Source organism: Acipenser ruthenus, chromosome 31, assembly GCF_902713425.1.
Source record: "Acipenser ruthenus chromosome 31, fAciRut3.2 maternal haplotype, whole genome shotgun sequence".
Classification (NCBI taxonomy): domain Eukaryota; kingdom Metazoa; phylum Chordata; class Actinopteri; order Acipenseriformes; family Acipenseridae; genus Acipenser; species Acipenser ruthenus.
This window is the reverse complement of record NC_081219.1, coordinates 3,692,172-3,718,970: the sequence shown is the minus strand read 5'-3', so window position 1 is coordinate 3,718,970 and position 26,799 is coordinate 3,692,172. Positions and strand designations below refer to the sequence as shown.

General features: G+C 42.0%; 1 protein-coding gene across 5 annotated transcripts in view; it reads left to right on the top strand.

Moving 5' to 3' along the window:
- The window catches only part of LOC117396900 (DENN domain-containing protein 1A-like), a 426,143-nt gene that overhangs the window by 359,427 nt on the left and 39,917 nt on the right, over positions 1-26,799 (top strand). For 3 of the 5 annotated variants that reach the window (XM_059005297.1, XM_059005295.1, XM_059005298.1), the window contains 2 exons: positions 3,374-3,505; positions 24,651-24,710. In XM_059005297.1, the coding sequence (XP_058861280.1) occupies positions 3,374-3,505; positions 24,651-24,710 (192 nt within the window). The remainder of the gene's footprint in view (positions 1-3,373; positions 3,506-24,650; positions 24,711-26,799) is intronic. The other 2 variants (XM_059005296.1, XM_059005299.1) reach the window with 1 other exon arrangement.

Below are 26,799 nucleotides of genomic sequence, written 5' to 3'. Positions count from 1 at the left end.
CACGCGTACACTTGCTGTAATTAACTGTTGCTTGTTTATTGTCTGAACTGGATAACACCTTTGGAGAGTGTTCAAGCTAGCCTGGATTGGAACTAGAATCTGAACAGGACATGGTTCCCCATGACCCATGACCCCTTCAGCTATTGGAGCTATTCCAGGGATCATGTTACATTAACTCAACTGGAATAAAATGTAACTAAAACCTAAAGTCCATTTAAGAGCACATAGTAAGTATGATAGATGAACAAAAACTATTTCAAATAAGAGCAATTACAAAAACCGTGAATATGGATACCTATAAGAGTAAAATCATGTACAAGATATAGGAAATAGTTATAATTAAGAGCAGTCACAGAATTCGGCAAGGTATGGAGCAGTTCAGTGCAAGTACTAGTACATTGGGTGCCATATACTCCAGTATAGTTGAGAGCTGTGAGGTTTACAGGTGCTGTCTGAACAGGTGTGTCTTGAGGAGGCGCCGGAAGGTGGTCAGGGACTGAGCAGTCCTGATATCCGTGGGTAGGTCGTTACACCACTGAGGGGCAAGAGTGGAGAAGGACCGGGCTCTGGAAGCAGGGGATTGGGGGGGGGTACAGCTAATCTGCCGGTGGTGGAGGAGTGGAGGGAGCAAGAGGGGGTGTAGGGAGAAATTATAGCCTGGAGCAGAAAGGTCAAGACAGCAATAGGCGAGTACAAGAGTTTTGAATTGGATAAGAACAGCAATAGGGAGCCAGTAGAGGGAGCGGAGCAGCTGTGTAGCGTGGGAGAAATGAGGAAGGGAAGTGAGGGAAGTCAAGCTCATCAAGAAAGTGAAGGGTCCAGGAGGTTGGTAGAGAACAATGAGGAGGAGGCGACAAGGAGAGGTGATTCCAATAGCATGAAACTCAAAGGTGCTAACAGAGAGAGCAGGGGAGACAGAAAAGAGCAGGGAGAGAGAGAGAGAGCAGAAGTCCTGTTCCCCCATCCTGTCCAGAGCGGCAAGAAGAGTGGGGAGAGAACAAAGAGAGAGGGGAGCAGCCAGATTGATAGTGTAATCAGGGGAAATCCAGGCTTCAGTGAGAGTAAGGAAGTCAAGAGAGAGGTGAGAGGCAAAGGCAGAGATAAAGTCAGCTTTGTTGGAAGCCAAACAACAATTCCAGAGGGCACTAGAGAGAGTGCGGTTGGTGGGGGGGGGTCAGGTTAGAGGAGTTAGATTTGTAGCAGTAGGGAGAAGCCAGAGGACAGGAACAAGAGGAGAGGATTACAGGGATATTAAAGTTAGTCATGGTAGGGAGAAGTAGAGGAAAGGATGTAGAAATGGCTACGGGAGAGGGTGCTGAGAGGGAGCCGAAAACAGAGCATTAAGTAATAAAAAGAAAAGAATGAAATGCAGATAAGTACTTGTTGCGTATCATTTTCGGTAATTATTGCGTTTTACATAATTTATGCAATATTTTATTTGCACTGTAGTAGATTTTTATTTATTATTTTTTTTTAATTAATTACGCGTATATTGTGCACTACAGCCTGTTGGTGTTACGTCCCGTACAAACCACAGGCTGCTTAGCTCCAGATGGCGTTCCATAAAAATTCTCGTTTTAAGTTACAAGCTGTTTATTTTCTGAACTGTAATTGTGTTATTCTGTATTCTGTGGAAAAATAGTTTTCTCTTGTATTTTCTGCACTGGCCCGAGATCAGCTGGCGAGATCTATGGACATTGGAACAGAGCAGGATCAGTTTCCTCATCAGGTCAACATATGATGTTCTTCCATCACCACAGAACCTTAATCTATAGGTAGGAAAGGCTTCGTGGTGACATTTGTGTTCATCGCCAGCTACATTAAGACACATTTTGACAGGATGAAGGTGGATCTTAGCCAAGGACGGTTTGCTTGGCGTCATGACCAGGTGCTGCGATGTTTGGCCTTAGCATTGAAAGACAAGCGCAGCATGACCAACAGGTTGCCACCAATGCCAGAGCGCGATGGGAGGAGAACGCAGTTGACCAGACCACAGAGTTGAAAATTCATGGAACAGTGCTGAAGGTGTTAGGCTTAGTGTGGAAGCTGGAATCGGACGATTTTGTGTAGGGACGAAGGAACACTAGAGAAGCGTTCTGCAATCTGCAGCACGAATTTTTGATCTAATTGGCTTTTTAACTCCTTTTACTATTCGTGTAAAATGTCTCTTCCAAGAAATGTGGGAAAGAGGACTGGACTGGGATGAAGAGCTGCCATCAGACTTGTCTGACAGATGGCAACGATGGTGTCTAGAACTGCCGCATTCACACCACTTGTCCATACCAAGATGGTATTGTGCAGGAACGCAGGGCCGCCGAGAGCCGTCATGGCCCCTGGTAAAGGATTGGTATGTGAGAAAGACAGGAAATAGAACAGACAGGAAGAAGATAACAATACAAGAGAGAAAGAACTCCACATGTGTTTTTATCTGCACAAACTAAGAGCTCAGTTTCACTCAAATATATATATTTTTGGGCAGCAGTGTGGAGTAGTGGTTAGGGCTCTGGACTCTTGACCGGAGGGTTGTGTGTTCAATCCCTGGTAGGGGACACTGCTGCTGTACCCTTGAGCAAGGTACTTTACCTAGATTGCTCCAGTAAAAACCCAACTGTATAAATGGGTAATTGTATGTAAAAAATAATGTGATATCTTGCAACAATTGTAAGTCGCCCTGGATAAGGGCGTCTGCTAAGAAATAAATAATAATAATAATAATAATAATATTTTTTGTTTGTTGATACTTTATACAGGTGCTCAACACAGTTCATGACAATTACAAAGAAAAAATAAAACCAAGTTTTCACCAAATAAAGAAACCTTGTAGTCGATTATTATTTAGACTTTAGCTACGCTATAATGGGAAAAGGTGCAGTACTGTGTTTCTTGTAAACACTGCAGGGTTGTTCCGGAATGTTTTTTTGGAATATATGAAGAGAGTTTAGATTCATTAGATTAAACAATGCTCTGAAAATCTGAATAACATGAGAACCCTCACTAAAATAGTTGAAGAACAGTAGGCTGAGACCACATTTCATCTTACAGTAGGTCTTCATTTGTGTTGTCTTTCTGCAGCAGTTTGTAAGTGGGAATGGGGTTGCATTAGCTACTTCAAACAGACACGTCTTGAAAGTGTTCTCGAACAGAACACTGTTGAGTTCAATGATATGTTGTTAGTAAATCGTGTGCTAACTTCTTTCTCTCGTTTGCTATGCTGACTGGATTTTTTGTTTCTTTTTTTTGTTTGTTATTGCCGTTTGTCTGTTCCTAACATCTATCTGCTTAGTCTGCCTTATCCCGTAGTACCTCTTCCTTACCCCTCACCCTCAATCAAGAGTTTTCCTTGCCAAGCAAATCACCTTTTCCTACCATGCAGGATATCGCTGAAAACGGATATTCTGTGGCCACGGACGAAATGCAACCGAGGGTCACCGCATCCCCATCGACGGAGAGGAAGGAGGGAAAGCAGAGGGAGGAGCGCAGGCCAATCACAGTGCATTTTGGGCAGGTGGGTGGAGCTCTATTTTTCTTTCATCTCTTTTCATTCCATTTTCTTTTACAGCAAAAAAAAAATAACTGAAGCCCCCCGTAACTTAAAGTAGTCGTAGCTAACAAACTATCATGTGCGCTCCCCGTTCTCCCTGTGAGTCTCAAGCACTAGTGTCCGACATAGTGCTCAATACCTGCTAGGAACTGGCTGTGATGAGGGGTCCCGCGCCAAAGGGGAGGCCACTAAATGAAAGGTCAGTTATCTGCAGGTAATGGCTACTGAGGAGAATATTACTGCTATTGTAAACCCAGAACTGAAGACTGTTTTAAAATGTGTTTTTAAGTTTATTTTGAGTCACATTGGCTACTTGAATGCTGTTTTGTAAGTTTCAAGATTCTAAAGTCCTGTTGGATTTCGGAGGGCATGGATTGGCTTAGATGATCCATAAGGTTAATAATGTAATTTATGGTAATTATGAGTAATTCTCAAGTATTAAAACAGCATTTTATTTGTATTTATATGATGGTAACTTATGTCACACTAACTGAGAGTCAGTTGTTTCCTTTTCTTTAATTGGAAAACGTCTTGAAAGCTGTCGGCTGTGTAGATTCTGTTTCCAAGGCCTGTTTGATGACTTTATTTCCATTCCATAATGGTAAACAGATACACTGATGGGAGACGGCATCACATAATTTGCTCCAAGATTACTGACTGTTTTCTACAGACTTGCTGACAGGTTAAAACTTTATTTCACCAGCTGTCAGGGAGTACTCTGGCTGCTGGCAGCCCTGCCAGCGGCAGCCTGTGCTTCACTTCTTAAACAGAAAGGAAAACAGGACAACTAATTAGACTTGAAAATACAATAAAATGGTTTTGCCTAATTTTACCGTCACTCAGAGCTCATTTTGACACACAGCTATTTGCCATGCATGTATTTACAAAGGCAGCAGATTCAATGGCTAGATAATGCAGTGGAGTTCTTCACTTGCTTGCATGCCTTTTACCTCAGGAGAGATGTATTTGACCATTACTCCACAAAACTTCTCTACGCAATTCAGTACTATTGTCAGCTAGAGAGAAACCAAAAGCGCTAACCTTGTAAAAGCTGCACAGAGTAGTACATTCCAAAACACTACCTGAAAAAAACACCACCCGCAGAAGCAGCCACGCATACACAACACACATCACATAATTATAAATGGTCAAAGAAACAACTTTTAAAATGCTGCAATACATGTCAAAAATACTATTAGCTTACGTTCTTCTGAAGTACCTGCTTCATTATGTGTACCGTACGTTTATCTCCTAATAATCCATAACAAAAAACACTTTTGGAAATGGAATTACAGTTTTATCAGAATAAATATAGTGATATGATATTATTATTGTTTGCTTGCATTAAATATTTCTACAGAGTTTATGTAACATTTTAGTATACTTTTGGCCTTCTCACATTTCTGTATTCCACAAACTAAGTGGGATTGTCAGTTGGTAGCGGCCCGCGCACAGTTGTGTAGTGTGCAGTGCAGAGAAATATTTAACTCAGGGATTTTATATTCAGGATGGTTTTGTGGTGAGAGGAGGGAAACGCTGTAGCCCCGCAGCAAAGGAGGATGTCATCATGAAGTGGGTACTTCAGTGAAAGGAAAGCGCAGGAAATCTGCTGAAAAGTACAGTATTTGTAAATGGGGTTTGCTTGACTTAGAAAGCGCGGTGATCCCCGGCCGTAGTGTGTGGTGTGTGCAGAAGAGCAGCCGTCCACGCTCTGCAGGCATCTGGCAGGGTTACATCTTCCATTCAGATAAAAGCCCTCTGCAGGTCTACTGTCACAAACTGAGAAATATAATAACATAGAGCTAGAACACTGAACATTGAACCAGACAATTACATTGTAAAAACTTGGGCACTACCAGTGGTTACTGCTCTTCTATGGAAATTACTTTGTGATCCACATCTTGTTACCTCATGTATCACCGTGGCACAGGCCACCCCAGTGTAATTGCACAGTTATTACACCATTAGCAGCAGAAGCTATTGGTAGATCCCTTTCAAGTATGAAATGTAAACATTACCAAATGGGTATTTACCGCCTAAAGACCCCTGAACTGAAAACTTTATACCAAAGCTGCTTTTCGAGATTTCCGCACCATTTTTCCTTTCAAGACTGACCTGATCAGAGCGCCTTGTTCAGGTAAGTACATTGTTGATTATATCTGTATATATTTAGCATTTTGTGTTTTTACACATTTTGTATGCGGTATTTAAGCGAATCGATGTAATAGTTTTTCTATTTACGTGTGTTTTTGCACTACAGTCTGTTGCTAGTTACGTCCCGCTGCGACCTTGTGCCCCGCGTGAAACCAGCGGCTCGAGTCGCTCCTTCCCAGGGACCCAGCAACATAAGTCAGCTGATTTTGTGCTCTTCCCCCAGGCTGCATAGCTCTGGCTGGAGCTTATTTTATTTCTTGTTTCTGCTAATTAGCACCATACAAGATGTTTTATTTTATTTATGTAATTGTTAAATTACTTTTTTTGTTGAGAAAATCTTTTGTCATTGTGTTATTTCTGTCTTTCAGATAATCCTGCGCAGGCCTGTCTGTAACGTGGCGCTTGCACGCGTGCAGTAAGAGCAGCTGCTTGCTTCAGCAGCAGCATTGTGCAGGACCAAGATACTCGCTTCAGCACTGTTGTTAGTTTGCATCAAAACCACAGTATCTCAATGCCGTTTTAGTGACAGCTATTTTAGCATCACCATTGTGAAGGCTGTTAGTTCATTCTAATAAGCAGGCTTCCCTCAGTCGTGTTGGTACTGACTGAGTGGTTTTGCCAGTAAGTTTTACAGGTATTGTACGTTGCCACCCGCGGTAACTGCAACCTGGTATACCCGTACCGAACCAGTACTGAAATCACGGACCTACTCCCGATCCCGACCCAGTACTAAACTGGGACCGAGGTTACCGCACCAGTACCCGGTGCCAAACCGAGCCGCGTCCGATCCCAACCCGGTACCCGGTGTTAAGGCCGGCCGGTTCCGAACCGGTACCAACTCAGTGTTAAATACACCGGACCGACCCGGTTCTGACCCAGTGCCAAAACCATCAAACTGGTACCAAAGTCACTGAACTGGTGCAGAACTGACCAGTACCGACCCCGTGCCGCAGACACCGAACTGGTACAGAAACAGTACCGAAGTCACTGAACCTGTGCAGGACCTCAAAGACGCCTATTTCCACATCCCCATAAAACCAGAGCAGAGGAAGTCCCTGTAGCTCGCCTTCCAGGGAACCCCGTGTACGAGTTCTGTGTCCTGCCATTTGGTCTCTCCTTAGCACTCTCTTGGCGGAAACACCCGGCCCATCTACACCTAGACATAGCACTGACAGTGTCACCAGAAGGGAGGTCGTCACCACGGACGCGTCCAGCCTGGGCTGGGGTGCTGTGTGGAATGGCCAAGACATGCAAGGTGTGTAGAACCCCCCATGGAAGGGTCTCCACATCAATGTTTTAGAGGTGCAGGCAGTTTATCAGGCCTTGCAGAATTTTTTGCAGGAGGTTCAAGGGAGACATGTGCTTGTCCACACAGACAACACAACAGTTGTGGCCTACATCAACCACCAGGGCGGCCTGCGGTTGCCCAGTCTCAATCGCGTGGCTCACAAGCTTTTGCTGTGGGTGCACGAGAACCTCCTCTCACTTTGGGCAGTTCATCTGGGCGGCGGACCTCCTTTCAAGGGTCAGTGGAGCTCAGAGTGGAGGCTTCACCCCGAGGTGGTGAGCCTCCTCTGGGAGAGATTCAGGAGAGCCGAGATAGACCTCTTTGCCTCCCAGGAATCAACCTACTGTCCCCTCTGGTTCTCCATAATAGGAGGTGGGGAACCACTGGGAATAGATGCCTTGGCACACCAGTGGCTGAGGCATCTGTTTATACGCCTTCCCACTGCTTGTGCTGCTCCCGCTATGTCTGGAGAAAATCAGGCAGGACTGGGCCATGGTGCTGTTAGTAGCTCCATACTGGCCCAGGAGAATCTGGGTTTCAACCCTCATGCAGCTCCTGATAGGCCAGCTGTGGAGACTGCTGATGCGCCGTCACCTGCTCAGCCAGGTGCGGGGGACCGTATGGCATCCCGACCCATCGAGCCTGCAGCTCTGGGTCTGGCCCCTGAACGGCTGCATTTGAGTCACTTGGGACTTCCAACACATTTATTGACACTCCCAGTATGGCTACAAGTGGGGCATCATCCAGATGTTGTACCTGCCTCGTGGGTTTGACCCCACGACCTGTCCCATGGCAGTTATACTGTGATTTTTGCAGGACCTTTTTGACGAGGGGAAATCCCCCTCCATGTTAAAGGTCTATCTGGCAGCTATTTCAGCTTGCCATGTCAAGATTGACTCCGTCTCCCCAGGAGCTCACTTCCTGGAGGGGCAATTTTTGAAAGGGACTTGGTGGCTTCGTCCGCCTATGAAGGACATTGTCCCTCGCTGGACTCATGAAGCCTCCATTTGAACCCCTGCAGATAGCTGAAATTGCTGTCTTTTAAAGCGAGAGAGATGCAGGCATTCTCTAACACGAAAGCCTGGACAAAGGTCACGCTGCATACCAATCCTGCCTTCTTGCAGAAGACTATCTCAGCTTTCCATGTCAACCAGTCTGTGGAATTGGAGGCTTTCCATCCACCTTTCCAGTCTGACAGGGAACGACCGCTCGATACGCACTGTCCATGCTTATTATGTCTAATCAATTTTTTGTCTGCGATAGGGCAAAGTCTCATGGTCAAGCCCTGTCTGTGGAGTGGCTGTCCAAGTGGGTAGCAGACACGGTCAGCACTGCCTATGAGCTGGCCAACTTGCCCCCTCAGAAAAGCTTACTGCCCATTCCACCAGAGGCCTTGCAACTTTGTGGACTTTATTCCAGGGTACATCTGTCAAGGAAATATTTCATGCAGTAGTGTGGGCTACTCCCTAAACCCTTACTAGGTTCTACAGACTGAATGTTGTGATTCCTCAAAATCCTAGTTTTGGAACTAGAGTGGTTAGGGCGGCTTCCCTGTCAACCTTATACAACAGGCATAAAGGTGAAATTCACCCTCAGTTTTTTCACCCTAGCTACTTGTTACTGGGGTTCCGAATGGTAACGCACAGGGCAGCCTCTCAGTTTAGCCTTGTATCAATTCCCGTCATTTGGCAATCTTGCCCTTGTGACGGCTTGGGTATACTCACCCATTCAGTAATGGTTACATTTCATACATAACCCTGGTTCCCTGAAATTGTTTAACAAGCCAGGTAGGTATAAAAGGACTGGTTTCAAAGACAATAGCTGTCTGTGTGAAGGCAAGGAACTGTGTACAGACCTGAATGCGGTGTACGTTAAAACAAAGTATATTAAATCTGTGATTTGTTAAATGAAGCCGTGTTCCCGCTGGAAAAGGGACACTGGAACAAATATAATACAGGTATCATCCTGTTTAAACCCATGTTGTGGAGCGTGCTTTATCCACCAAAGACGTGTTTAACCCAGAACTGTGTTCAAAGTTATACTGTAAATAAAGAAGCTTTGTCACAATTTGTAAATCTGAAAAAAAAAGTTTTACATTGTTAATGTATAATTGTATTGCCCTACTTTTAGCAAACAATATGAAATGCTAAATTGAAACTGCAAGCCCTTTTCTAAGTGTTACATTTGAAATGTGTAGTACTAATTGTTGAAATGATTGGTTGCGTAATAAAATGGTATTTGCTTTTCTGTTGATCTGACTCACTGTGGTTTCGTTAAGGAATCCCGTTTTCTGTGGATTCGTAGCACTAACTGTTAATTCGTTAATGAACAATATGTCTGCTCCGCACTCCCCTTCTCTTCAAAGCCACTCAGCCATTTTCTGTTAGTATATTCGTAGAATGAATCAATCAGAAGATCAAAGGGTCACAGACATGTTTTATAATACTGTAAAGGCCAAGGATTGGTTGTGTGTAGACTGAACTGCTTCCTCAACCCTCAGAGAGGCTGGAGGCACAATGACAGGGCAGAGTGGGAAACACTGACTGTCTGAGCTGCTCCCTCACCCCTCAGAGAGGCTGGAGGCACAATGACAGGGCAGAGTGGGAAACACTGACTGTCTGAGCTGCTCCCTCACCCCTCAGAGAGGCTGGAGGCACAATGACAGGGCAGAGTGGGAAACACTGACTGTCTGAGCTGCTCCCTCACCCCTCAGAGAGGCTGGAGGCACAATGACAGGGCAGAGTGGGAAACACTGACTGTCTGAGCTGCTCCCTCACCCCTCAGAGAGGCTGGAGGCACAATGGCAGGGCAGAGTGGGAAACACTGACTGTCTGAGCTGCTCCCTCACCCCTCAGAGAGGCTGGAGGCACAATGACAGGGCAGAGTGGGAAACACTGACTGTCTGAGCTGCTCCCTCACCCCTCAGAGAGGCTGGAGGCACAATGGCAGGGCAGAGTGGGAAACACTGACTGTCTGAGCTGCTCCCTCACCCCTCAGAGAGGCTGGAGGCACAATGACAGGGCAGAGTGGGAAACACTAACTGTCTGAGCTGCTCCCTCACCCCTCAGAGAGGCTGGAGGCACAATGACAGGGCAGAGTGGGAAACACTGACTGTCTGAGCTGCTCCCTCACCCCTCAGAGAGGCTGGAGGCACAATGACAGGGCAGAGTGGGAAACACTGACTGTCTGAGCTGCTCCCTCACCCCTCAGAGAGGCTGGAGGCACAATGGCAGGGCAGAGTGGGAAACACTGACTGTCTGAGCTGCTCCCTCACCCCTCAGAGAGGCTGGAGGCACAATGACAGGGCAGAGTGGGAAACACTGACTGTCTGAGCTGCTCCCTCACCCCTCAGAGAGGCTGGAGGCACAATGACAGGGCAGAGTGGGAAACACTGACTGTCTGAGCTGCTCCCTCACCCCTCAGAGAGGCTGGAGGCACAATGGCAGGGCAGAGTGGGAAACACTGACTGTCTGAGCTGCTCCCTCTCTGTGGATAGGTTTTCAGGTCATAGTGTTGACAGCACATTTCAACAAGCGCTTTAAAAATACATTTAAAAATACATGAAAAAACCTACAAAGTCATAAGGGCTGTTCTCACAGAGCCCTGACCTCGACTGCAATGTGCCGGTTGACCCACTTTTTCACAAGGTCATAAATCAGGGCCTAATTGACCTGTCGTTTGCAATGTGTGCAGGTTTCTCGTGTGCATTTTAGTTTAAAAAAACACATGCAAAACCCAATTAAATAATTATGTATTTCTGGAAGTGGAGACAAGCTACAGCTATGTGTATTTAAGTAAACTATGTATTTATTCTTAACCAGATATGCACAGTTCACAAGTTGGCTCAATAAAGTAATGTATGGAGTGGTTGTCACAAATTTCTGGACTAGAAGGGCTCTTGTTGTTCTGAACCCCCCAGAATCCTGGTAATCTAATCCAATTGAAAAAGAGAAGAGTACTTGGAGTTTAGCACCACATTGTGGAGACACAGCCAGATTCAGACAATAGACTTTGATTGTCAGCCTTGGCTGTTTACTGTCTGAATAAGTGCCCATCCTGTCAGCGTCCTTGAATGCAGTGTGCGCTTCACCCTGTTAACAAATACATGCAGCCCCCTGTCTAACTTCTCAGTAAAACTACTTTTTCAAAGAATGAGGGATCCCACATTTTAAACTGTAGCTTAATTAATTTATTAGCTGAACCTGGTCAGATTGGAAGACTCACCTGTCTTATTACCTGAATGTAACTAAAGAGAACATCCTTTATAGCCGTAGACAGCTGGGGGAGGAGACAGCAGGAACACCGAACGATTCTGGATGCTTTTATTTTTCAGATATTAAAATTATGAAATTAATTCTGTTAACTTGTCACATTCATACTTGTGGGTCACTGAACTTTTAAGGCTTCAGTAAGATAGCTATGCCTGCCTGCCTTACAAAGCAAACCAACATTTTAACTGTGTTTTTTTTTAATCTAAGAAAATAAATGTCAAAGCAGTCTTGGGTGCTGGAGAAGGTTCTTTATGCAGATGAGGAAGCATTTTTTTAGCGTTTGTCACTTGTTTTACACATCTGAAAACATTCTGCTAGCAAAGCACAGGGAAGGCAGTATTCTTTTTTAAATGCATGCATGGGGATTAGGGTCGAGCCCCACATATCAGTGATGCAGTCTGCTCACGAGTGCAGCGGCAGCTCGCTAAGCCTAGTCGGAGTGGTGAGAAGCCTTAATTGAGACATGCTGTCAAAGTGACAAACACATTTGCATACAGTCTATTTATTTTTGCCGGAAAGGGCCTCACTTTGCTGTTGGTTGAACATTTCTAATCAGCTCTCAGTAAGCGAGCCTGCACTGTGTTTTCAAGAGATGACATGACATGGCAAAAGGGGGTGGGCTGGGATTTTTAATCACACATTTCTTTGTCTTCCTTTCTTTATTTCTTTGTATCTGTTTTTTTCTTAATTTTTCTCTTTGCTTTACTCCATGAAACTAACCGTTTAAAAAAAACATTTAAAATGACAGTCTCTTCTACTTTAGGCCGTTCTACATTGAATTGAGGTCTGCAATCGCCATGACGATCAATAATACATTCATTGTTGAACTTTCTTTTTTTTTTTTTTAACTAGAAATGTATAAAACAACTTTATTGTTGCTGGGATGCAACCTATATGAGATACCTGTGTTGCTGCTGTTCAGATATCCTTGAAAGCACAATCAGCAACAGATCATTTAATCTTCTAACAGTAAGGTGTTTGGATATCTGTGATGAAAATGCACATTCACTGCATACATTCTTCTTGTGGTGCTAATGGTGGATTTGACTACTGCTGACCACTGACAATTGCATTGTCCCAGTTATTTAGTGTAATTAAGTGTCAACTGTATCAGTGACCTTGCAGTTTAAACTTGTAATGTACAGCATTGTATTTGAAAAACTACAGTACATTGCCAAAACAAGTAATGAATCAGTATGCAACGCGGTGAAAGGGAGACCAGTGGTAATGTATGCTGTTAGACCTTGGTTACAACAACTTAAAGCATGCTGAATCATACCTAGTGCTTTTATTTAAACATGTAGCAATGTCACTTGATCTGACTGTATTATACAGTAGTATTTTTAAAATAAATTTAAACATTGTTTTGCATTGTGATTGTGAGAAGCTACGGCTTTACAATTCTGAAATTCTGAACTAAAGGCCTGGATATACTGTGTAATACATTGTACTACTAAAAGACCATCGCTTCTCGTGCTCACTTTACAGTACCTGCTGGTTAGAGCAGGTGGTTTTTAACACAGTTTTGGAAAGACGGGATAGGATTATCCTGGCCAATTTGTACAGCGCATGGAAGGTTCTGTGAGAATTCATATTGCAAGTGTTTTTTTAAATGCATGGTGGCACTATGGGAAGGTATAGTATTTATGCCAGATTTGATGCTAGTTGATATTTATTGAATAGAGGATTGCAGATAGCAATACAACATACAGTAGCCACGTCCTTGTCACATACGCTTCATAGCTGAGGCTAAACTTTTCTTTTGGGCTGGCAATTACAATAAGGCCTTATAGAACATGTGATCTGATTTCAGACATAAATTAAATCGTGTTATTAAGGCCAGGCAAGGGACCAAATAAAAGTGGCCTTAATGGGGGGTGGACTTACTACATAATTAATTATACCGATTTCTACCGATTAATACTTTAATGATTAGTTTAACAGTTTTCTTGATATTATTTCATTTTCCTTGGTAGCTTGTTAGTCTGATTAGAAAGGTAATTTAACAGTATGTTAAAAAGAAACCACTGGTGTCTGTCGGCTTGCTCATTAAAATCATGATGTTATTAACTTGAAAACTTGATGACCTACGCTGGGGCAGCTGCAAGCAGTCAGAGTGCGGCCAAACTAAAAATATACACACTGTTGTTCTTCTTATATTATGGTTATCTTCATCTATAAGGTTGCAAAAACAATCTGTCCCATTTCACATACAAACACAGTGAAGTGGGTTTATCTTTAAATCACATTAGGAGAGGTGAGAGCAGTTATAACAAACAGATCTGTTTAAACTAGTATATTTGAAATTCTGGAATTTATGGTGTGACACATCCGAAAGTAGAAAATATTAGAAGCATGAAAATTGTGATTATTTAGTCTTTTTTGTATGCATTGTCTCACTGTTCATCGTCTATTGCAGTGAAATTATGTTTCAAGTGGTGAGTGTCAGTGAAACTGCAGTGAACAAAGCCTAAATGGCAGCTTTCATTTATGGGGTGACAAGTCTAAAATGTATGCTAAGAAAAGGGGGCATCATATTAAAAGTTTGCGCACCACAGGTCTATTGTACGCACAATAATTAAAAGTCTGGGGTTTTTTTTGTAGTTATGAATGAGCCATTTCTCTTCTGAAGGCATTGCCATGTTGTTCGTTCACTGTGCTGTTGTATGTATCGTCTTTACTTATGTTGTGTATAGCTATATCTTATCCTAAGGGGAGGGGGTAAAGTTGAATAGTGTTTTCTAATGGATATAGTCTGCGCTGACACTGTCCAGGTGGATTTTCCAGCGGTTATTCTTTGTTAGGAAGGTGCTAGTGGAGGTGTTGTTTAATAAGGCATTGGGATCTCTGGCACCTGATTGTCCAGCGGTTACTCTTTGTTAGGAAGGCACTGGTGGAGGTGTTGTTTAATAAGACATGGGGATTTCTAGCACCTGATTGTCCAGCGGTTACTCTTTGTTAGGAAGGCACTGGTGGAGGTGTTGTTTAATAAGGCATTGGGATTTCTAGCACCTGATTGTCGAGCGGTTGCTCTTTGTTAGGAAGGCGCTGGTGGAGGTGTTGTTTAATAAAGCTCAGGGATCTCTGGCACCTGATTGTCCAGCGGTTACTCTTTGTTAGGAAGGCGCTGGTGGAGGTGTTGTTTAATAAGACATGGGGATCTCTGGCACCTGATTGTCCAGCGGTTACTGTTTGTTAGGAAGGCACTGGTGGAGGTGTTGTTTAATAAAGCTCAGGGATCTCTGGCACCTGAATGTCCAGCGGTTACTCTTTGTTAGGAAGGCGCTGGTGGAGGTGTTGTTTAATAAGGCATGGGGATCTCTAGCACCTGATTGTCCAGCGGTTACTCTTTGTTAGGAAGGCGCTGGTGGAGGTGTTGTTTAATATAGCTGAGGGATCTCTGGCACCTGATTGTCCAGCGGTTACTCTTTGTTAGGAAGACGCTGGTGGAGGTGTTGTTTAATAAAGCTCAGGGATCTCTGGCACCTGATTGTCCAGCGGTTACTCTTTGTTAGGAAGACGCTGGTGGAGGTGTTGTTTAATAAAGCTCAGGGATCTCTGGCACCTGATTGTCCAGCGGTTACTCTTTGTTAGGAAGACGCTGGTGGAGGTGTTGTTTAATAAAGCTCAGGGATCTCTGGCACCTGATTGTCCAGCGGTTACTCTTTGTTAGGAAGATGCTGGTGGAGGTGTTGTTTAATAAAGCTCAGGGATCTCTGGCACCTGATTGTCCAGCGGTTACTCTTTGTTAGGAAGACGCTGGTGGAGGTGTTGTTTAATAAAGCTCAGGGATCTCTGGCACCTGATTGTCCAGCGGTTACTCTTTGTTAGGAAGGCGCTGGTGGAGGTGTTGTTTAATAAGGCATTGGGATCTCTAGCACCTGATTGTCCAGCGGTTACTCTTTGTTAGGAAGGCGCTGGTGGAGGTGTTGTTTAATAAGGCATTGGGATCTCTGGCACCTGATTGTCCAGCGGTTACTCTTTGTTAGGAAGACGCTGGTGGAGGTGTTGTTTAATAAAGCTCAGGGATCTCTGGCACCTGATTGTCCAGCGGTTACTCTTTGTTAGGAAGACGCTGGTGGAGGTGTTGTTTAATAAAGCTCAGGGATCTCTGGCACCTGATTGTCCAGCGGTTACTCTTTGTTAGGAAGGCGCTGGTGGAGGTGTTGTTTAATAAAGCTGAGGGATCTCTGGCACCTGATTGTCCAGCGGTTACTCTTTGTTAGGAAGGTGCTGGTGGAGGTGTTTTTTAATATAGCTCAGGGATCTCTGGCACCTGATTGTCCAGCGGTTACTCTTTGTTAGGAAGGCGCTGGTGGAGGTGTTGTTTAATAAGGCATGGGGATCTCTGGCACCTTTGCTTCTTGTTTGCTCTCTGAGGGCTCTGGGTTGCTGCAGTGAGACGATCATTACAGGAGCGCTCACCGGCATGAATAACAATGCCACACATATTCCAGGCTCGCAGCGGCAAAGTGAAATGTCACTCCTGTCAGGCAGCCAGTGCAGGTACTGTAGCAGACTGTAGTTGGTACAAATTGGAGACTTGAATATTCCCAGAGCATTGGGATGTTCTTCAATTGGGGCTGAAAAAAAACAGTTGTTAACATATTAGCTGGTAGTGGATTGAAGGATTGACTGACACTGAGCGAGGGAGAGAGACTATAGGGAAAAACCACTGGGTAACATGCTATATTGTCATTTCATGATTTAATCCACTTAATGCATGCCATCTCTGTCCTGAGTAATGGCTCTCTGTCTTTACCCTATTCTGTTGTTGTTGTTATTATTATTATAATAATAATAATAATAATAATAATAATAATAATAATAATAATAATAATAATAATAATAATAATAATAATAATAATTAGTAGTAGTAGCAGTAGCAGTAGTAGTATATAATTTAGTGTTATTGATAATATTATTTAGTATTGTTCTTCTTCATATTAAAAAAAGAAATTATGTATTATTATTATTATTATTATTATTATTATTATTATTATTATTATTATTATTATTATTATTATTATTATACACACATAAATACATTTTGGTGGCAAGAAATAAGAGTGTAATGATTGAGCAGGTGTCTAATTTTCAAATATAAACACAATAGCAAAAGTAGTCCAGAAGCATTTAAACTAGAAAGAAAGGGGGGAGAAAACAAAAAAACAGAAGGGAGACCACATCAAAACAAGGGCAACAACTCAGGTAAGACAACTATTAAATGTATTTATCTTAATGCTAGAAGTCTCAGAAACAAAATGTTAGAACTTGAAGCTACTGCACTAACAAGTAACTACGATGTGATAGGTGTTACAGAAACTTGGTTGTCTGAGAGTGATGGAGACGAATATAATATTAGTGGGTACACACTATATAGGAAAGACAGGCAGGACAGAAGAGGCGGAGGGGTAGCGCTATACATAAGAAATAGTCTTGAAGACTAGGTGTTAAATCAGGACAAAGAAAACAATGCAGAATCAATATGGGTCAGAATAATGGACAAAAATTCAAAGGGCATAATAATAGGAGCATGCTATAGACCGCCAAATTCAGACACTGAGCAAAATAATCTGTTATACAATGACATTCGTAATGCGTGTAGAAAAGGAGAAGCCATACTAATGGGGGATTTCAACTTCCCCTGTATAAAATGGGAGAACCCGGTGGGGAGTACGACGGACAAAATTGAAATGGTGGAAATGACAAATGACTGCTTCCTAACGCAATTTGTCAAGGCACCGACTAGAGGGGAGGCATGCCTTGATTTAGTCTTTTCAAATAATGAAGACATTATTTTTAGTCATCTTTTGTCATCCTAATCAGTAAGAGGGTGGAATCTATGTGGAGATAATCTAATTGGGCATTTCAAATTGGGTAGAAATGCAGGTAATAAAACAATGAAAAAGTGTATGCAGATTAATCCATTGTACAATTAACAATTAATCACTGTGGTAGTCATTAAAAATGGAAGTCATTAGTTAATCAGTTTTCACAGTCTTTAACACAGTCTCTGTCTCTCTCTCTCTCTCTCTCTCTCTCTCTCTCTCTCTCTCTCTCTCTCTGCAAAGTAAAGCTCTTGTTTCTTTTTATAACACATTATTTCACCTGATTCAAGGCTACAAATGTGTTATGTACAATACAGTAACACTTTGAAGACGTAGTGACTGTATTCTAATTATTCCTGGTTTCTTGATTAGCAATATTACAGTTATAATTTGATTATCTAAACAAGTTTTCATCCCCTGGTCCCAATTAGTTTGGTAAAGATTTCGCAGTATTGTAGAAATTAGATTTTATTTAAAAATGGTAATTTTTTGAAACCATATTTCAAGTGGTTTACACATATTCACACAGAGTGGCTATTGAGCTGTGATCAGCAGTACAGCCAGGCCTGGTGCACCCATTCATCCGTACAGCTCAGGTAATTAAAACAATGTTCTGACACAGCTCCCCTCCTGACCTTGCCCAAACAATGACTTCTGCTGCATCAACACATTAGCTGCAAATCGGATGCAGTTCTGTAAATATGGGTTTGCAGTGCTGTGAATATGTTCCACCCTCTATGAATGACAAACACATTCATGTAACTATAGCACAGAAAAGAATGTGCTAAACAAAAATGTGATTCAATCATTTATTAAAATATTATTTTGTTTTTAACATTCAAACCCTTTTAATATCTGTGACAACTGGTGAAGCTGACTTATTGGGAGTTCAGCAAGTACATGGCAAAATAATTTAAAAAACACAGAAGATACAACTAATATGTCTGTTTTGATGTGTCTAGTACTAGGTATTGCATTGATTACAATATATTTATTTATCATTTCAATATGTACAGTCTAATATTCTGCAAATAGCACAGCATTGTAATGGACAATGTAAGAAAGCTGTACACATACACACCCGTTCTGTGTGCTAGATTGGGTCAGAACATTTCAATACTGTACCGTAGCTTTCTTGCATTTCAGAGTTTGAATCTTATGCTTCTATATTTAGTAGGGTGTAATTCAGATGGCTGATAAATGTGAGTGATATTAACGGGACTGGGATAATAACCAACGTGGTGTATCAGGAGCCAGTCCCTTAATGACTCTATAATCTGGGCGGGACGTTTCAATGTGGTGATTATAAGCAGAGGGTAACATTAAAACATGTGATTGTAAGTGTTTCAATGTGATGTGAAGCAGTTTAAAGCAATACTTTCCACATTTTCTAAATATTTATTTACTCACCTTTTTAAAATTGTATTATTTGTGTTTCTGCTTAGATCACTTTCACATTAGATGTCCTCACTCATCAAGAAAAGCAAATTGAAGCAATTACTTTTTCATATTTTTAAAGAAGCATAAAAATATCAAACGAACGTTTCGACCATAAAATGGCCGTCCTCAGCGTTTCTCTTATTACACTGCCAGCTGTACTCTGTTTAACAAACTATCAATTAATCAATTTTCTCATTGTCAACAATAAATAGGCTAATACCAATCAATTATTTAATCATATAATCAGCTCACATACATTAACAAGAATAAATGACCAATTATTTTCAAATAACTAATTACAGCTGCAATATATAAGTTAAAAATAGGAAACTAGTTACCAATTTCACAAAAAAAATACGTATCTCAATCACCATAGGTTGCAAAAGATAAACATGTATACAAATCAGTCTGTTATAAATATACATTAATTCATTTTCAAATCAAGACAAGCAGTATTACATTTCATAATTCCTCAGTAATTATTCAAAAATAATTGATATATTAAATTGTATAACTATTTTAAGAGTATCTGAATTAGTCAAATATACATTATAACAACAATTGACAAAAAGTGATACATATCCATGTGGAAAGGAATGGTTACCGGAAATCACATTATTCTATAATGGAATGCACTAAGGATCTCAAATCATTATCATACTATGTCACAAAAGGGATTCAATCCAATTCCCCATTCATACCAAAAGGTGCAATGGTATTAAGTGTATGTCCAGAAAGCCTCACGTCTCAATATGTTTTGATTAATATCACCACCCATTCTTCCCATTTGGACCTTCTCAATACCAATGCATTTCAATGCTTGTACATTATGTTTAAACTCTTGAAAGTGTCTAGCTACTTACTGGTGATGTAAGATCACTTCTTCTAATGGAACTTTTATGTTCACCTAGCCGAATTTTTAGTTGTCTTGAAGTCTTACCTATATAACCAATACCACACGGACACAATAAGAAATAAATCACATTTGCAGTATTACATGTAATCCTTGTTCTTACTTGAAATCTTTTCCCTGTACAAATGAATCAGTTTTAATCCGATTATTAGAGAGGCACACTGAAGACAAGGAGAGCAGCCAGGTTTGATAGGGAGGATGGGACAGGGAGGTTTAAAGGAATCTGCATGAACCAACCGGTCCCTTAAATTGCGTGCCCTGCGATATGTAAAAAGGGGAGGATCTTGAAAATAAGGCAGCAATTTCGAGTCAGTGGAAGGGATATGCCAGTGCTCGTGTATAACCGATTGTATAGCACTACTTTGTAAACCACATGTTGACAGGAAAATTACAGAAACAGCCTTTTACACGTTGTTCTCAACGGCTTGAGTTACCCAAACATCAGGGCAACCTCTCGCTTGAAAACATTCAGTCACTGTTGCTGCCTTTTCTTCAGAATTCCCCTCCTTCGCACAGATCGCACAGTTTCTGAAGGAGGCTGGCTCTAGAAGTGACCACTAGTGGTGTGCAACTGGAATGTGTACCCCCTTGTCCAGCGTGGCAACAATGTAACAGTTACATAAATTACAGCTGCACTCTTACAGCGTTCATTTATTTAAACCAGCTCACTTGACACATTCAGCATATAGGAGTTATATGCTACTATGTTCATTTGATATCAGAGACAGCAAGATAGTTATACAAAACACACCCAATAGGATATTAAACAAGTAAAATATTAAATAACTAGAAAGTGTAAATTATAGTCATCTGGTTACCTAGTACATTTAAAAAAAAAAAACTGTAGATTTAACATGTATACCCCCATCGCAGAATAGCTGTAACATGCATAACTCTCCTCCCCCCACCCATCCCAGAATAGCTGTAACATGCATATCTCTCCTCCCCCCACCCCATCCCAGAATAGCTGTAACATGCATACCTCTCCCCCCCCCACCCCATCCCAGAATAGCTGTAACATGCATACCTCTCCTCCCCCACCCCATCCCATCCCAGAATAGCATTAACATGCATACCTCTCCTCCCCCACCCCATCCCATCCCAGAATAGCATTAACATGTATACCTCCCCCCACCCCACCCCATCCCAGAATAGCTGTAACATGCATACCTCTCCTCCCCCACCCCATCCCATCCCAGAATAGCATTAACATGTATACCTCTCCCCCACCCCACCCCATCCCAGAATAGCTGTAACATGCATACCTCTCCTCCCCCACCCCATCCCATCCCAGAATAGCATTAACATGTATACCTCCCCCCACCCCACCCCATCCCAGAATAGCTGTAACATGCATATCTCTCCTCCCCCCACCCCATCCCAGAATAGCTGTAACATGCATACCTCTCCTCCCCCACCCCATCCCATCCCAGAATAGCATTAACATGTATACCTCCCCCCACCCCACCCCATCCCAGAATAGCTGTAACATACATACCCCCCCACCCCATCCCAGAATAGCATTAACATGCATACCTCTCCCACCCCATCCCAGAATAGCATTAACATGCATACCTCTCCCACCCCATCCCAGAATAGCATTAACATGCATACCTCTCCTCCCCCCACCCCATCCCAGAATAGCTGTAACATGCATACCTCCCCACCCCATCCCAGAATAGCATTAACATGCATACCTCTCCCCCCCACCCCATCCCAGAATAGCTGTAACATACATACCCCCCACCCCATCCCAGAATAGCATTAACATGCATACCTCTCCTCCCCCCACCCCATCCCAGAATAGCATTAACATGCATACCTCTCCTCCCCCCACCCCATCCCAGAATAGCTGTAACATACATACCCCCCCACCCCATCCCAGAATAGCATTAACATGCATACCTCTCCTCCCCCACCCCATCCCAGAATAGCATTAATATGCATACCTCTCCTCCCCCACCCCATCCCAGAATAGCATTAACATGCATACCTCTCCCCCCCACCCCATCCCAGAATAGCTGTAACATACATACCCCCCCACCCCATCCCAGAATAGCATTAACATGCATACCTCTCCTCCCCCACCCCATCCCAGAATAGCATTAACATGCATACCTCTCCCCCCACCCCATCCCAGAATAGCTGTAACATACATACCCCCCCCACCCCATCCCAGAATAGCATTAACATGCATACCTCTCCTCCTCCACCCCATCCCAGAATAGCATTAACATGTATACCTCTCCTCCCCCCACCCCATCCCAGAATAGCATTAACATGCATACCTCTCCTCCTCCACCCCATCCCAGAATAGCATTAACATGTATACCTCTCCTCCCCCCATCCTCTTGTTATTAAAACATACAGATTGCTGCCCTTATATATTGTGCCAACCCGCACATTGTATTCCGCAGAACTAAAGACCAAATGACTCACAAGAAAAATGCTCACAAGACACTTTTTAAGGTTAGAATTTGTATTGTAAGCAGGTTGACGTTCTGAGTTATTGTGCTCTTTAGGTTTAGCGTGTACACTCAGTGCTTTTATAGTCCCCCTCGTAGTGGAGTTTTTTCTTGGTGCTGCACATTTGAGTGAAGCTGAAACCCCAGGAGTGCTTCTCATACTATACAACAACAGTTTCATCAGGAATTCGTGTTGATTCAGGGTTTACCAGGGACAGGTTTGGAAGGGATCATGAACATGACCACAAGAGACTTTATTACATCATTCAAAGCATGGGCTGATTGATCACTTCACTGAGTCGTGTTGACTCAGTACACGTTTACATGGTCTCCTGGTAGTTTTCTGTAAAGTAGTTCCGAAGTCATGCACATAGTATTCAGAAAGCATATCAGAATAGCATTACTGTTTTTAATCACAAAAAGTGATTAATCTGTTTTAAGATGTAAATGAATATTACACAGAGAGTAGCTTCAAAGTCAATCTTCTTATATTTTATTTTTAACCCCCTTGGTTTTTCTGATGTTTGCAGTCATTTGGTGTGGCTCTGATTGTACACAAATGCAGTATTTTTCATGTATTGATGTATTGATTTATTTATCAGTCTGTGTTAAGATGCTTTCACCTGAGTTCAGGAGCTGCTCTTCATTTCTAGTTACTTACCATAGATATATGTACCATAGGCTGGATAAACTAAACTGGATTAAGTTTCCTTTTGTTTTGCTGGCGATACACTGCTCTGCACTAGATTGTACTGGCACTTACTAGCATACACCTTGGCTGATCTAGCCTACATTACCTATGTCTATGGCAGGCATCTAGAACGGAATAGCAGCTTCTGAACTTGTAGTAAAGGCAACAAATACACAAAAAACGCAATATCTGAGCAATTGCACAATGAAACATGAAGCACTCAGAATGACTGCAAACATCTTAACAAGCTAAGAAAACAGTATAGCAAGTAAGGGAATGTCATTTAAAGCTACTTACTCTTCAAATAATTAATACAAATTAATATTCTGATTCTATGTGATATATGGGTTCTGGCTAGTGGCTGGTTAAATTATTACATACACACACACACACACATACACACTTTGATCTGACTTTACATGGGCTTTTGTTACAATAAGTTATTGAACATTCTATTAATCTAGAATGATCACGCTGCAGGAGAAAGAAACTCCTGGTTACTTTATTGTCTTGCCTGTATCTTTCGCTGGAATATGTATGTTATTAAAAGTATTTCCTGGTTTGAGGTATATCAACTTTAATCAAATAACCACATTTAGACCATGCGAAAAGTAGATACTTTATATAAAGATGAAACCTGTAAATTGAAATGCTTAATAAACATCATCTGTATTCCTTTATTTGGCATATTACAGAAGCCAGTGTGCTCGTTGTGGAGCAGATAGCAGCAGGTGAAGCTCATTTTAAATGTGTAAATGCATGTCTAAACGAGTATGTATTCAATGAAAACGCTCAGACGTGTACACATGTCTAATTGTTTAAGTGCTGTTTGATGCCTGTGAAGTTTGACACCAAAACACCTTAGTCGCCTTTGAAAATCGACCACAGTATGTTTAAGATAATACAAAATAAAACATTTATAAATAATAGGTTTCATATTTAATGCCAGAAGTTGAACTCAAATTTGGAATTATGGTTTATTCATTTAACATGATAGTGTGGAGCTTTTAGTGTTTGTGAGGCGCTACTACAAGATAAAGACACTGTAGCTGTACAGTCAGTGCATGCCCTTGCAAAGACTGTGTTCAGTGTATTAATCCAGTCCCTGGGTCCCCTGTTGAAGCTGCATGGCCTCTCTCTCTCTCTCTCTCTCTCTCTCTCTCTCTCTCTCTCTCTCTCTCTCTCTCTCTCTAGGGGTTAGATTATTCAGTGTGCTGCAGCCTCTCTGCTGGCTCCAGCTCACTCGCTAACGATCGCCCTGCTAAGACGGGTGCCAGCAGTCCCACTGCCTTCGGCAGCCAGCGCAAGCCCATCACCTCATACGTGAGCTCAGTTGCAGCACTCTCTTGGTCTTGAAATGCATTTTATTTTTTTATATAAGTCAAACCTTGCTATCTGGACGTCATTTGCATGTGCTGACTTTGCTGGTTGGTTTGTACAGCTACAGTTTGTACACCTTTGTGTGCATCAACTACAGGAGCAGCCTTATAATCTTAGTTGGTGTACAACAACTGTAAATAATAACGTAAACTTGCTTACTATTAACTATGAAGTTGGAATTTGCTTTTTGAGATTCTGGTGACTTTATAAATCACAAACATGGAGCACAAGTGCTTTAAGGTTAAGTAGACAGAACTCAAAATGATTTCTACTGCTTGAATGTTCCCGTGCCCAAATACAACAATCAGATCACCTCAAGCCATCCTCCTCATCCTCTTTCTTTTCTGTTTGGTTTCCATTATTAGATCTGATATATAAAACATGTCTCCTCAACATTGTTTTTGTTTCTTCTATGTTGCATAAAATCCAATATATTTTGTATTTTGTTATTATCGTTTTTGTGTTCACCACCAATGTTTCTGCCATTTTGTTTCCTTTGGTCCTGATTTGTGAGTTTCCCCTTTCATACATCCTGTATCCATCATACATACCCCTATCATTTTTCTTTATTGTTCTGGTCATTAGAAACAAATGTCTTACTTTCACCCTTTTGTTTATGTTTTCATGTTTTGAGTTTTTACTGTGACTGAATTTTTACTGTGACCCTTTGATACAGCCTGAGCAACAGCGCCCCCCCCGGCCTCCCCCTCCAAAGCTCCAGCGCTCCACCCGGCCCGTGAGTAACGAAGACTTCCATTCCTGCTCTCCCACTAACAGAAAACCCCTCGTCTGCACGGCCCTGCCACGCTATACTATCTACATACTGAAAGCTTTTTTACAGCTGTGTCCCTAAGTATTTGGCTACATTTCCGATAACAAAACCAAACGTTTATGCTGATAGATGAAAGAACCGTGTGAATAATTAAACTGGAAGTGTATATTTCCCATGGAATTTGTTAACAATTTTTGTCAGGCTCATGCTGAACAGGATTTATCATCGTATATCTGTGAATAATGATAAACCCACTGGAAAACTTATATTAAATTATTATGTTAATTTTCACAGGATATTTTATTGATTCTCCTCAGAGCCCCTTTTATAAAAGTTTTTATTTACGTGTTTTTATTTACGTGTTTATTGAGGCTTCAGCAGAAATGTTTTTGTTTTGATGGTGCCTGCCAATACTTGTGGGGTGTTGTATGGTGTGGTTTAAACTGGTGTTGAAGCAGTTTCTTCTTCAGCGGTTGCCTCGTTTGCGGCAGTGAGGATGTATTTTTCCACTCTGCTGTCTCTGCTGCATCTTGTGTGACTGTACTTCTGCTACTTAGCTATCCACACTCATGCACTGGACAGCTGCCCTGCTGGCAGCGTGCTCTGCTCTGTTCTGGGGTGCTCACAATTGTGTTCATACTTGCATGGCTGCGATATACAGGAAAACACATCTTTGTAAGCCTGGTCATTATTTTCAACACAAATACTTGGTTGTCTGTACTGTAGTGTGCTTTAGATATAGGGTTATGCCATACTAATTCAACCAGAGCCGTTGCCCGACCGTCTCAGATTGTGCAAGAAAAATTCACCTGGGGTTTTTCGGGCATGCTGAGGTCAGAAACGCTAATCTTTTTTTTTTTTTTTTTAAATTTCCCCTTCGAGCTGTGACCTGGCAAAGGTCAACCTAAAGTGAAAAAGAAAAATCACCAGAAAAATCACCCTGGGCTCAACTTAGACGCTACCATCATGTGCAGCACCTCGTTCGACTCTATTGAGAAAAAAATACCAGGAGCACCGAACTCACTTTTGGCAAGTTGCCAGATGAAAAATGTTAGTATTGCTGTAAGAACCTTAGGGACCACTCTTAAATTTTGTGAAACACTTTTGGTTTCAAGTCCCCCCCACCAGTCATTAACCCCCTCCTCTGAAATTTGAATTTTTGGTATTTCTACCAAAGTTAAGTTTAAGTTTAGACTGAAATAACTCACGTGGAGGGGCTCCAAAAAATCACCCAAAGATATTTTTGGATAGATTCAAGAATCAAGTATTGATTTCTTTGTTACAGTGACACATTTGAAACCACCAAAACCTCAATTAGTTGCATTTTAAAAACTACACTAATAGATAATCAGCCATATGTCTGCTCGATTTTGCAGAAAATGATATGCCCAAGGATTTCATTGGGACAATTCTCAGGCAACACTCCATCCGTTTGTGTTCTACTTCTGTTGGGACGGTGAACTTAAACACATGAGTGTTGCAGTGATGAGCAATGAAATGCAACACTCCACGTCGATACTGTTTGCATTTCAAAAGGAGGGAGGTCCCTGACTTGAAACACATACATTACTTCAGTGACAGAGCTGCTAGGCAGTACAAGAAATGCAGAAACTTCACCAACCTTAGCTTGAACCGCAAACAGAAACTGCTGCCGCAAAGCATTCCTTAAAAAGTCACAAATAGCACTGCGCTTGTTTAGTACATTTCACCCAAGACTTCCAACTCATTTGCAACTGGTTTGCGACTATTGCGACAGGCGCAACAGTTTAGTCCAGCTACCCCTTAGTATGGTACAGACTACCACAACTAAAACCCTTACTGAACAGTCCCAATTGGTTTGTCTACATTCTACTCTGTACGGCATAACAAGCATATTATTATAAATACCATGTTAAAGTAACTTTATCATGACTGGATTTTAGCTTCCATTTACATACATATGTATATTGTAAGAATGTTCTAATGAAATATTCTTCTAGCATTATTTTAAATGTACTTTGTTTTGTTTTGAAAGCTCCTTCACACACCTTTTCCTTCTCACTTTCCTTCTCAG